At 40.2% G+C, this 14,154-nt stretch overlaps 1 protein-coding gene across 2 annotated transcripts in view; it reads right to left on the bottom strand.

Moving 5' to 3' along the window:
- Positions 1-14,154, bottom strand: part of LOC119978767 (arginyl aminopeptidase (aminopeptidase B)) — a 47,223-nt gene that overhangs the window by 18,536 nt on the left and 14,533 nt on the right. For both annotated transcript variants that reach the window (XM_038820624.1, XM_038820625.1), the window contains exons 4-5: positions 8,046-8,162; positions 2,136-2,371 (exon numbers count right to left, since the gene is read on the bottom strand). In XM_038820624.1, coding sequence (XP_038676552.1) covers positions 2,136-2,371; positions 8,046-8,162 — 353 coding nt within the window. The remainder of the gene's footprint in view (positions 1-2,135; positions 2,372-8,045; positions 8,163-14,154) is intronic.

Here is a 14,154-nt window from a genome sequence, read left to right on the forward strand (position 1 = left end):
TTGATTGCTTGGAAGTCTTGAGAGGTTGAGTTAGGTTTTACCTTGTGGAGGGTGTGCGCCGTAGGGCCATATGTTTATGGCTTTATCTTGGTATCCTGAGATCCCATGCTCTTTTTAGTATCCTTGCGTTTTCTGTATGAAGGGAGATGCCAACCGTGCTGATTGCTATGTTTGATAACCTATGAATATTTGCTAATCTTTGTATTTATGTGGAATAATGATCACTCTGTGGTTATATGTAAAATAACCTCTTAGAATTAGTGTCTGCAGATTTTTTTCTGCATTTCCTTTTCTTTGTTTTGGGATTAACTAGTCCTTAACTGTTCCTGCAGACAAGTTGGTCTGATTCCTGAGAAAAAGACGTTACATTATGTAATTGGTGCCTCTGGTATAATTGGAGTTGGGAAAGGTATGCTTTGGTGCACACCTGAACAGGATGCAAAAATCTTCTCCGATATTTCCTTCGGCTGTTTGAGCAATTGCTGCACGTGGAGATGTGTGCCAATTTTTCATGTTTTCGTGGCTTTATCCTCATCTCCCCATTCTCTAGTTTATCCGTCTGCTGTTTTTCCTGGTGTAATCGGAAAAATCAAGTTTAATGATTAAGCTGAACCAATTGCTTTGGTGTTCTCCTGTCTTTTTCTGTATTCATGCACACAGAAGCATTTTTTGTGCTTGTACCGGTTTTGAGGGTGTGTTGCATTATTTGTAAAATTGGAAAATCTATAATTAAAAAATCTATTTTAAAAAAGTGGACAATTCGTCAGTTTGGCAGGAGACGGATATGGAGGGCAAGAGAAAAAGAAGGAACAGACAACAATCTTTTTGTTCAATGGTGAGCTTGCCTTCCATCAAGTTCTCCAGGATTGCCCAAGGCAATGACAGTACGTTCATTCGTCCTACCCCACCTTTAACAGTGTTACATTGTAGCTATCAATAACCTTAAAAAAAATACTAGGCAAACAAACAGATCTGTTCGCACACTCCTCTGACCTATGACTTGCTGAGAAGGAGTCGCAACTCCTCTCAAGGTGGAGATATGACTAATTTCCAGTCAGTTCCTCCTTGTGAGTCTAGATTAACAATGTTTCACACAGGAAAATCTCCATAATGAATGTGGTCGCTGCAATGTTTTGGTGGCAAACAATCCCCTTTATTGGCTTTGTCTAAAAAAAAACTGGTGCTTTACAAAAGTCATGCATGACACTAGCAAAACAACGTAACATTTAAAGACATATGCTTTAAATCGTGTGATATGCATTATTTAGAACACAAAAAAAATTAAATGGTTTAAAAAACCTTGTGTAAGGGCCATTCCTGTTGATTCCCTTATTTCCTGTGTCTTTTACTTTGTCAGTATTATTTTTAGTCCATGGCTATTTAAAGGACATATACCTTTAAGTCGAGTAGAGGAAGTGTGGAACTCAAAAGGTGCAAAATAATACACTGTGCTCTGAAGAATTAGAACAGAAGAACTCAGACTTTCTGGCACCGAGAGGTTGGAGGAATTTGGTTCAGTTGGTTCGTTGATAGCCATAGATTGGCCAAGGACCATACCCTATCTGGCAACAGACAGTGATTGGGTTCAGCCAGGTGGGGGTTTTCAGAGGATTCAGGAAGGAGTAAGGTCATGGACACTGGGAGAAGCTGCGAGTTTCTCTCTCTCCAAAATGCTTCCTGCCTGTTTTTCGGAATCTGCAGAAAAGTCTCACGATCCTGATGAATCTACAGTGAAAACAATTACAGACTGAAAGCAAAGACCTCATCCAACTGAAAGCCTAGACCGGAAGTATTTAACTGGAAGATGTCAATCTAAAACAGAGACTTTTATCCTTTTACTTTTGTATTATTTTTTGTCACACCCCTCTTTCCCCTCGGTGTTTGTCTGTTATGTGCATAAATAGAGGGTGGGGCAAGGTTCGTAATTTAATAGTTAACCAGTTGTATCTGCTCAAGCGGAGCTGGAATTGACCATGCCCGAGCCCAGAGTGTCGTAGCAGTTCTACCTCATTGAGCAATATACCCGAATGGTATGTACTAAAGAACATTTAAATAGTGAGTATCTCATCACATTTTCAGTAATGAGAATTGGGAAATTCTGAATCATTTTAATGTATATTCTTTAAGAAGCATACCGTAAAGTTCTGTTGTAATTCTCCGCTGTGCATACATTGTAAAGCCTTCATTGAGCCAGAAGTCTCCCCAGTTGGCATTTGTGACCAGATTCCCAAACCAGCTGTGAGAAATCTCATGGATGATGACATCAGCCAGTGATCGATCTCCTGCCAGCAGACACGGAGTAACAAACGTAAGGCAGGGATTCTCCATCCCACCAAATGGGAAAGACGGAGGCATGAAGAGGAGGTCATACCTTAGAAGATTACAAGAAACACAGGGTTATCAAGGTTTTCCTTAAAATACGCCATCCCACCTGCATACTCAGTCTTTTTACACTAGATAATCACTCAATACAGGGGTACTTGCTTCCTCCTCACTCATTATGACATATGCCACTAATCACCAGCCATTAGTTCTAAAGGCAGCGACAGTTAATGTGGTAGGTTGTTGGAATGATCCAGTCTTAAAACACAAACTATGCAAGAACTGATGCAATTAATAAGGGCAGAGTTATCTACTGTGGGCTGCAACCAACAGTCTTGGCGAAGATACAGCATTGTGATTTGCTTCTTTTTATCTGTTTGTCTATTCAACAAGACGTGCAAGTTTTTAAAAAATCTTGTGATTTCTTACTAAATCAAGCTTAATGACAGTGCTGGTGGGATCGCTGTCCTGTCAATTCTGATTCACTCCCAGTTTACTTTCTCTGCCAACAGAAAGAAACAAAAAAAGTTGGAAACACTCAGCAGGTCAGGCAGCACCCATGGACAGAAAAACAGAGTTGACATTTCAGATTGTTTACCTTTCATCTGGACTCATTATTTTAGTTTCTACCTCACCACAGATACTGGCCAGCTTGCCGAGTGTTCCCAGCACTTTGTTTTTATTTCAGAATTCCAGTACATCCAGAATTTTGCTTTTACTTTCTATACTGCATTGTGCGGTTTTGCCCTCTGGAACCCAATTGTCGGTTCAGCTCTACCCTTGATTTCCAAAATAACTCATCAACTTTCAAAAGTTTTGAAAAAAATAACTTAGCCGTCAGCCTGGTCAGGCAAGAGCAATTCCCATACGTTAGCCTAGCACAGTAGCAAAAACAATGAACTCACTTCACAATAAAACAATTCCCTCTGCAACATTTCATTTCTTAACTGCAAAGACGTGCAATCTTATGGGTGTGCTGTTGAAAGAATGTGCACGCGGCCTGCTAAGAATTTTGTCTTCGACTAAACATATTCTTATTTTAATTTGACTGCCAGGCTTTAAACAGCAATTGGCCGAGAGCCCTGTGCAATCAGTTATCCGGGGCTGGTTTAGCACAGGGCTAAAGAGCTGGCTTTTAAAGCAGACCAAGGCAGGCCAGCAGCACCGTACCAGCGTCCCTGAACAGGCGCCAGAATGTGGCAACTATGGGCTTTTCACAGTAACTTCATTTGAAACCTACTTGTGACAATAAGCGATTTTCATTTTCATTTCAAACACAAGCATGTCACCACAAACTTGTATTCTCACCAGTATCAGATGAAGTACAATGAACTCATAAATTCAGTATTAAGAAAGAAACTTATTGTCAAAACATGCATTTGTATGCAGTTTATCGTGTTCTCAGGACTTGCAAAGCATACAGTAAACAACGGATTAATTTTGACATGCAAATATACTGGTCAGGCCATCAGGAAATCTCACAAATGTTGACAAATTCATGCCATGGGATCTTTGACATCTAGCTACCTAACATCTTGTTAGAAAGATTGCGCCTCTGTCAGTGCAGCTTCCCCACAGTACTCCATTGAAGGGATAACCTAGATTGCAAGCTTAAATCCATAACGGAATAAACCCGGAATTTTCAAAAGGGGGCTGAGCTACACGGACTTTATGAATTTTGTAAGATCCCTGAAAGTGAACTGAGATCTATTTTTGAAAAAGAAACTTTAACAAACCCAATATCTTGTCAAACAAATACATGTGGCTGATTATTTTTTTTTGGAGGCCAAGAGTGGTTTTAAAGGGTATTCACATTTCATACATATTTTATGCTAAATTCATGTACACACACACCACCCAAATTAATTTTATTATGAGGATTATACTTGGGTATTCAAATGTACTCGGGTCAAAGAAAAACAGAAGATGATTTTATTCAAATTTATAACTTAATCATTCGTGTCCCCCACATTTTCACATTTTTTTTTAGAGACATGGAAACTCTCTTTGTTCTTAAGGCTGTATAATTCATTCTCATTAATGAATTTGAGTGATTTTGCTGTTTATCACAATTTTATCAATAATGGTTAATTCTGGAAAGTATTAAATTTCCTTATTTTAAATGTTGTCTATCATTTTTGTGCTGGAATAAAATGCAAATTTCGTAAATTTTATTGCCCAGTTATTTACGTTGGATCTCGAATTTAAAAGGTATGTAAATTTTTTTTAAACTCCGTTGGCAAGTCAGTCTTGTCAGTATAAAATAAACATACATTAGCAGCACACATTACAACATAAAACATTAAATATAGCCCACATTTTTAACAAAAAAAATTGCAATTACCTTTTTGATGATGTTAAATGATGTCCCAGAAAACTTTACGTCTGCCATGTTTGATCATGGCAAAGACACTACCGGCGAAATTAACAAAGGGAAAAATCACCTGATTCCACAGCACCCGGATGGACCTACCACGTGCGCAAGGTAAGAACACGTGAACTACTACAGTTTTAAAATTTGTGAATGAGACCGCATTGTGTCCCGCGTTTGACCTTGTTCTTCCGTTTACTTACGCTGCGGTTTGGAAATCATCAATGAATCACAGGTAAGTTAAAGATTTCTTGAGAGATTCTTTACTATTTTTGTAGATTAGTGTTATTTTTAAATGTTAAAACTGTTTAAATTAACCAGGAAGCTTTTGCACTCGTGCTACACAGGCACAGTGTGCGTTTTAAGTAGGATGGGGAAACCATTTTTTTTGTGTCCAGTCTTTACGTTGTAAACTCTGTTTATAATATTTTTTTTAAAGCTTACAACCATAATTTGTGCTTTGGTTAATCTTTTTTAATCATACAAATGTTTTATATTTATTATACTGTACCTTAACCATATAATTTATTTAAAGCTAATAAAATGAATAATTAAATAAGGCAGGGTGTTTTATTTTAAGTGTAAAGATTAATTGCATCACATTATAAGTGATGCAATTAATGGCAGAATGCTTTCTGATACCAAAATTTGTACACATTTCTGAAAGGTCAGTTGTTTCTCTAATTTAAAAACCCATCTTTAAGCAAATTTGATAATTTTGAAATTTTAGGTCAAATGGCACTTGTTGGACCCATAACTAAAATAATATGCCATATATATTTACCACAGAATAGTAGGACAGAGTTTTTGTTTTAATAATCTCTATTGTCCCAGGTAGGCTTACATTAACACTGCAATGAAGTTACTGTGAAAAGCCCCTAGTCGCCACATTCCGGTACCTGTTCGGGTACACAGAGGGACTACCTCAGAAAGTTCCCATTCCTTTCATTTTCCTTTGCAGCACTGCGTTCCAATTGAGTCGATCCATGGTCAATGACTGAAATCCTAATCATTAACTGCATCATAAAAATGAAATATTGGAGTAACCAGTGTATAAATTACGACATCAGATTCTTTGTCAAACGTGGAGTGGAGGCTGTTAGGTGTGGCTAATAAGAACACAAAAGTAAATAAAAGCAAAGTACTGCAGATGCCAGAAATCTAAAATAAAAACAGAAAATGCTGGAAATATTCAGCAGGTATGGCAGTATCTGTGGAAAGAGAAATAGTTAATGTTTCAAGTCCGTATGACCCTTCGACAAAGTGCATATATGAAATGAACAGACAGCAGAATTAACTTCATATGTTCCCACATGGCACAGTAAACGCAAGATAAACAAATTGTTCTTCAGAACAACAAGATGCTAAATCATTAATGAACAATGTCATAGAAAATGACAGATCACAGAATGAGTTTTAAACCGATAATAGAATTTTCACAGTGGCACAGTGGTTAGCACTGCTGTCTCAGCACCAGAGAGCCGTGTTCAATTTCGTCCTCAAGTGACTGTGTGGAATTTGCACGTTCTCCCTGTGTCTGTGTGAGTTTCCTCCGGGTGCTCTGGTTCCCACAAGTCCCGAAAGATGTGCTGTTAGGTACTTTGGAACATTCTGAATTCTGCCTCTGTGTACCCGAACAGGCACCGGAATTTGGCGACTAGGGGCTTTGCACAGTAACTTCATTGCAGTGTTAATGTAAGCCTACCTGTGACAATAGAGATTATTAAAACAAAAACTCTGGATATATTTACCATAGAATAATAGGACAAAGTCCAGGCTGTCAAGACAGGCTGCAGGAGGGTTCAATAAACAACTTTTATGAAAAGTACATAATACAAGAAAATGCAATTGTTTAATAGAATCATTATGAGTTGTATAATGAATGCTACAGAGCACTTTTTAAAAGAAAAGACAACGGGGAAACAGAAAATGAAAGACAGGACAACATAATCGGAAGAGAGTAGGAAGGATTTTGAGAGATAAGAAAAGGACAAACTTGGCGGCAAGGTGGTGCAGTGGTTATCACTGCTGCCTCATGGTGGCGAGGAGCTGGGGTTCAATTCAGCCCAAGCCATTGTCCATTTGGTGTTTGCCCATTCTCCCCTTGCCTGCGTGGGTCTCATCCCCATAACCCAAAGATGTGCAGGCTAGGTGGATTGACGACGCAAATGCCCCTTATTTGAATTTTTTTTTTGATTAAAGAAAAGGACGACGAAGGAGAAGGCACAGGAGTACATGCAAGAGAGAGCGAGACAGAAAAATGTATTAGGAAATGGTGAAATTAATAAATCTGTATATGCACACAAGAGTCAATATACAAGCAGCTTGTAACTTGGCAAATTTGCATGGATTTGGAGGAGGAAGGTATGCTCATACAGAGAGAAAGAAGGCAGCTTGCCTTAGACATTCGAAATTTCAGTTAAAAAATATTATTTTTCTTGTGTATCTCAGTTGATTCAATAACAGTCTGTGACAAGTGTAGAGAAATAGTTCAAAACCAAGTTTTGAAAATATCGTAACTAGTTGAAATACAAGCTTGTATTGTTCTGAGTCACGGTCAGATTATAAATTTGCAGCTTGGCGGTGACAAAAGTGAAATGTGGGTCTGGAGGAACATGTAGGTCAGACCAGGTAAGGATGACAGATTTCCTTCCCTAAAGGACATTAGTTAACCAGATGGGTTTTTACAACAATTGATAATGGTTTCACAGTCGTCATTAAACTTTTAATTCCAGATTTTTAAAATTTAATTCAAATTCCACAACCTGCGCTGGTGGGATGTGAACCCATGGTCCCAGAGCATTACCCTGGGTCTCTGGAATACTAATCCAGTGACGATACCACTACCTCACTGCCTCTCTTATTGAAAATAAGAGGTCCTACACGAGCAATTTGTTTACATGGAAAATGCCATTATACAACGTTTGCACAGGAGATTCCAACATTATAATATAATAATCTTTATTGTCACAAGTAGGCTTACATTAACACTGCAATGAAGGTCCTGTGAAAAGCCCCTAGTCGCCACATTCTGGCACCTGTTCAGGTACACTGAGGGAGAATTCAGAATGTCCAATTCACCTAACAGCATGTCTTTCGGTACTTGTGGGAGGAAACCGGAGCACAAGGAGGAATCTCACACAGACAAGTGGTGAACGTGAAGACTCTGCACAGATAGTGACCCAAGCCGGAATTGAACCTGGGATCCTGGTGCTGTGATGCAACAGTGCTAACCACTGTGCTACTTTGCTGCCCATTAAATTTTAAATGTTGATGTAAAAGCATGTGAAGCAAGATGCATGGGCAGGACAAGTTTGTTTTACCAAAACAGATAGCAGAAAGACAGATTTACCTTCCCCACACATATGGCCCGAACAGCTTCTCACCAGCATTCAAGAACTCTTCAACCACACCATCATATTCCTCTTTAGCAGCGTCTAACAGACAGGGTTCAGTCCAGACACGACTCCTGTTCCAGAAATAAATCACTCTCTTGATGCTCATCAGTAAGAATGGAACAATGAAAACCAAGCACTGTCGTTGATGTAATTTCCCTACTCAATGACAGACATTATAATTCTTAAGAAAGTAAATCTTATTTAGCATAGCAAGCTTAATATCAGAATTTCCCCAGGAGACAGAACTAAAGGCAACCAGATCCTATTATTACCTCTCTTTTATCACATACTGTGGCGATTTTTTGAGAACATTCATTGAGGCTTAAATGTGCAGGTTAACCTGAAATAATGGTACTTGTTATTTAGTTGTAATCTGTCTGTCATATTACAACGTCAAAAAGTGAGGTCCATTGTGGAAATGGTTCAAATAATAACCGGGGCAGGGACCATCATACCAACTGAAAGAGTTCAACAAATGCTTTAAAGCACCTTCAGAAAAAGAAAAAGTAAAAGATGTGAGCAAAAGTGGAACAGAATACATGAATGAAAAAGCACGTATGAAAGACAATGAGCAAGGAGGAAGGAAAAGGCAAGACAGAAAGAGGCACGAGAGAAAGAAGAAACATACTCAAGTTTCTACAAAGACTTAATTCCTACTGTTGCACACAGGAGGCAGTGCAGTGTAGAATGAAGCAGGAAGAATGGATTTGGCCGAGAATAGGATACTCGTGCAGAGAGAAAAAAACAAGTCTGCCTGAGACAACAATTGCCCATTCAATTAGCTTTGGGGCTTTGCATTTAGACACAAAACACACCTTGGCCATATAGAGAAAACAGCCTTCACTGTCTCTATGATTTGATATCGGCTATGATCTATTTTCTTTAATTAGTTCATGAAATATGAGAATCGTTAACAAGGCAAACAATTGTTGTCTATCCCTAATTGCCCCAGAGAAAGCAGTGATAACCGGCACCCTGAACTGCTGAAATCCGTGTAGGAACACCTGCAATGCTGTTTGGGAGAGAGGTGCAAGGTTTTGACCCAGTGCAAGAGAGTAAACAGCGATATATTTCCAAGTCAGGATGCTGTGGCTTGGAGGGGAACTTGCTGATGGTGGTATTCCCCTAAATGTTGCAATCCCTTGAAGCCTGGTGTGCTAGATCTTGAGGGCACTTGACTAGTCGTGAGGGTAGCATATTAGTTAACCCTGCTGTTTCACAGTGCCAGGGACTCCGGTTCAATTAGGTCCTGCTGCCTGGGGAAAGCGGGCAGCATAATCAAAGACCCCTCCCACCCGACTTGCTCACTCTTCCAGCTTCTTCCATCGGGCAGGAGATACAGAAGTGTGAGAACACGCACGAACAGACTCAAAAACAGCTTCTTCAAAAACAGGATTTAGATAGTTTGGAGACTCGGGCGGAAAGATGGCAGATGGAGTTTAATCCGGTCAAATGTGAGGTAATGCATTTTGGAAGGTCTAATGCAGGTAGGGAATATACAGTGAATGGTAGAACCCTCAAGAGTATTGAAAGTCAGAGAGATCTGGGTGTACAGGTCCAAAGGTCACTGAAAGGGGCAACACAGGTGGAGAAGGTAGTCAAGAAGGCATACGGCATGCTTGCCTTCATTGACCGAGGCATTGAGTACAAGAATTGGCAAGTCATGTTGCAGCTGTATAGAACCTTAGTTAGGAGTATAGTGTTCAATTCTGGTCGTCACACTACCAGAAGGATGTGGAGGCTTTAGAGAGGGTGCAGAAGAGATTCACCAGGATGTTGCCTGGTGTGGAGGGCATTAGCTATGAGGAGCGGTTGAATAAACTCGGTTTGTTCTCACTGGAACGACGGAGGTTGAGGGGTGACCTGATAGAGGTCTACAAAATTATGAGGGGCATAGACATAGTGGTTAGTAAGAGGCTTTTCCCCAGGGTAGAGGGGTCAATTACTAGGGGGCATAGGTTTAAGGTGCGAGGGGTCTGGTGCAAACTTGATGGAACAATGGCCTCCTTCTGCACTGCAGTGATTCTAAGAGCATTGCTTGCTAAAAAGTCACTGTTGCATTGAAATTTTACTTTATTGGAACTTTTCAACTCACCGCTGGAATATTAGCCAGAACTCTGGTGCACTATTTGATCAATCAGTGCAAAGATTCCCCATTTCAGAACAGAAACATTTTGCTACTTTCCCCATGAAGAACAGGAAAACTACCCAAGCCTTCCGCGAAGTGAAGAGCCTTGATGGCAAGTGCTTGACCATTGATGATCGTATAAACAACCCTGCAGCAGATACGAATCGAAGATTTTCTTAACCAATGTATAAATTGCACAATCACAAACCGAACCGGAAGTAGAAAGTATAGTTTCTCTACAGTAACAGCCCTCCTTTTTAAAAGAAAAAATCAAACAGCCCTCTTTTTCCCCACAAGGACGCTGTAACAATATGCTCTAATCACCATGAATTATACTATCAAAGCTTTTGAATTCTTGCCATCTGTCACATTCAAGCATCTCTTCTGGCAATAAATCTAATATGGGTTTCACAGAAGCTGCAATCAGTTTATTGACCTGCTCAATGTCCATTCTTCACTGTTGCTAACCTTTGATCAGAGTGTAGCGTGTCCCCAGTCTCATTTTCTTTGTAAGTGCCACATATGCATATAGAGTGGTTTGCCACTGCACCATATCTCATTTTGTGGTGGGCTCAGTCATGTACAAACATCACATAACATTCCCTTCCTGAGTGAATACACTTTAGCCAACCATACCCTAATACTTTTCCTCAGTCTAGTGAGCACTTCAAAGACCTATAGACGTTGGCGACGCTTACTAAGTCATGTAATGACTTCTTCCTGTAAAGATGAAAAGTTCCCTTAGACCAAAAACTCCCTCCAGCTTTCACCCCAGATCCTATCCCAGAAAAGTGAACTGCAGTCCTTTAAGAGCTCCTGCACTCCTCATTCCCCACCCACCTACTACCATAACAGCCCCTGTGCACGTGGAAAATGCAGAGGCACTGCTATTCCTAATGACATCTTCAGAGTGCCCCAAATGCATGTTCCCCAACTAGAGAATCAGTCCGATAGTTGTCTCATCGTACCTGAAAAACATCCTACCGACAAACTTATTTTAATCAATGGGAATTGAGCGATGTTAAAGTGGCAAACTGACAAAAACAGGACAAAAATGGTCAGTTCTTTTAACCTCAAACCACTTTGAAGTAGGTAGACAAAGATGGATAGGTTAGTGTAAGGGCCCTTCCTGTCAATCCCCTTATTCTTTTATTTTGACGTTATCATTTAATATCCATTGATATTTAATGGATATATACCTTTTAAGTCGAGCAGAAGGAAGAAAGAAACTCAAAAGTGGTAACATAGTACACAGTGCTCTGAAGATTTTGATTTTTAACAGAAGAAGTCAGACTTCCTGGCACCCGAAAGATTAGAGGGATTCTATTTGGCTATTACACAGGAATTAGGAACAGAAGTAGGCAATTCAACCCTTCGAGCCTGCTCCACAATTCAATCAGATCATGGCTGATCTCTTCCTGGCCTCAAAGCCATCTCACTACCTGTTCCCCACATCCCTTTGACTCGTTTTTTCAAAATCAGAAATATATCGATTTCTCTCTTGAAACCATTTAATGATTCAGACTCCACTCACTATGGGGCATCGAGTTCAACACCCTCTGAGAGAAGTAGCGCCTTCTCATCTCAGTTTTAAATCTACCGCCTCTCAACCTACGTCGTTCTAGATTGCCCGACAAGGGAAAATATTTGGTCCACATCTACTTTATCAATCCCTTTTAGCATTTTATATACCCCAATGAGATCCCCTCTCATCCTTCTAAACTCCAGCGAGCATAAGGCCAACTGTTTAATCTCTCCTCATACACTTTTCAACTCTGGAATCAATTTGGTGAACCTCCTCTGAACTGCTTCCAGTGCTACCACACCCTTCCTTAAATAAGGAGACCAAAACTGGACATAATACTCCAGATGTGGTCTAACACCCTATACAATTGCAAGAATACTTCTTTACTTTTAAACTCCAGACCTTTTGCAATAAACACTAACATTCCATTTGCCTTTCTTATTACATTTTGTACCTGCAATTCATGAACAAATATACCCAGATCCCTCTGCCCGGATGCATTTTGAATCTGCTTTCCATTTAAATAATAATTTGCCTATTTTTTCGGCCAAAATGGATAACCTCACACTTATCCACATTAAACTCCATCTGCCAAATTTTGGCCCAATCTCCTAACCTATCTATATCAGTCTATAAAATTTGTATCCCCTCTTCACTGCCTGCTTTCCCACTTATTTTAGTATCACTATGTTACACTCTGTCCCTGCTTGCAGATCATTTATATAGATTTTAAACTGTTGAGATACGTGGACTGAACTCTGTGGCACCCCACTAGTTACAGTTCGCCAGTCAGAGAAGGACCCATTTAACTTGACCCTCTGCTTTCTGTCAGTCAGCCGATCCTCAATCCAATCTCGTGTGCTACCCCCAACCACCTGCGATCTCACCTTCTGGATCAATCTTTTATGCAGCACCTTCTGGATATACCACAATCACAGGTTCCCCATTATCGACCTTGCTGGTTACATCCTCAAAGAACTCAAGCAAGTTTGTCAGGCATGATTACCCCTCATAAAGCCATGTTAACAATGGTGGATTGATCTTTTGTCTTTTGAAATGTTCAGTCATCTCCTTAATTGATTCCAGCAACTTAAACCCCACCCCCACAGGTCAAGCTAACCGGTCGATAGTTTCCTACTTTATAAACTCTCTCCCTTTTTTAAGTAGGGAAGTTATATTAGCATGTTTCTAATCCACTGAAACCTTCCAGAATCCAGGGACCGTTGAAATATCATAACCAATGTATCCACCATCTCTGCTGCCACTCCTTTAACATCCTACGGTTCAGGCCATCATTGCCTGAAGACTTATCTGCCTTTAGTCCCATTAGTTTATTCAAAACCTTCTACCTAATGATGGCTATTACACTAAGTTCCTCTGCATTAACTGCAGTTATGCAAAATTATTATTCCCTACCATGAAGGCAGAAGCAAAATATTGGTTCAGTGCCTCCTACAACTACCTCACCAGTATTGTCCTCTTAAGGGCCAACATTTATTTTATCATAGAATTTACAGTGCAGAAGGAGGCCATTCGGCCCATCGAGTCTGCACCGGCTCATGGAAAGAGCACCCTACCCAAGGTCAACACCTCCACCCTATCCCCATAACCCAGTAACCCCACCCAACACTAAGGGCAATTTTGGACACTAAGGGAAATTTATGATGGCCAATCCACCTAACCTGCGCATCTTTGGACTGTGGGAGGAAACCGGAGCACCCGGAGGAAACCCACGCACACACGGGGAGGATGTGCAAACTCCGCACAGACAGTGACCCAAGCCGGAATCGAACCTGGGACCCTGGAAGCTATTCTCTTCCTGTTTATATACTTATAGAAGTAGCCAATGGATTGACTCAGGACCGTATCCTGCCCGAGAACAGACTCCGATTGGGTAGCCAGGTGGGGTTTTTCAGAGGACACAGGAAGGAGAATGGTCCGGAATGCCGGGAGAAGAAGCTGTGAATTGCTCTCTCCTTTCTCCAAAAAAAGGTTTCTGCCTACTGTTTCTGCAGAGAAGTCTTGATGAATCTACAGTGAAAACCATTACAGACTGAAAACTAGAACACCCATCTGAAGGCCTAGACGAAAATAATCTAACTAGAAGATGCCCATTTGAAACTGAGACTTTTATCCTGTTACTTTTAACGATACTCTTTTACATCCCTCTTTCCACTCTGTGTTTGTCTGTCTGGTGTGTATGTATAGGGGGTGGGGTTTAAGAATTAGATAATAGTTAACCAGTTGTATTTGCCGTCTATTTAATTAAAGTTACTGTTATTAATAAAAGAATTATGTAAATTTACCAACCAGGTGACTGTATATATATAAGGCACCCAAAGACCAAAGACTTCGGGTATTTTAAAAATATTAATAGTTCATTTCAATTGTGTTGCGACTCCGGGGCTGG

This window comes from Scyliorhinus canicula, chromosome 15 (assembly GCF_902713615.1).
Source record: "Scyliorhinus canicula chromosome 15, sScyCan1.1, whole genome shotgun sequence".
NCBI classification, from domain to species: Eukaryota; Metazoa; Chordata; class Chondrichthyes; order Carcharhiniformes; family Scyliorhinidae; genus Scyliorhinus; species Scyliorhinus canicula.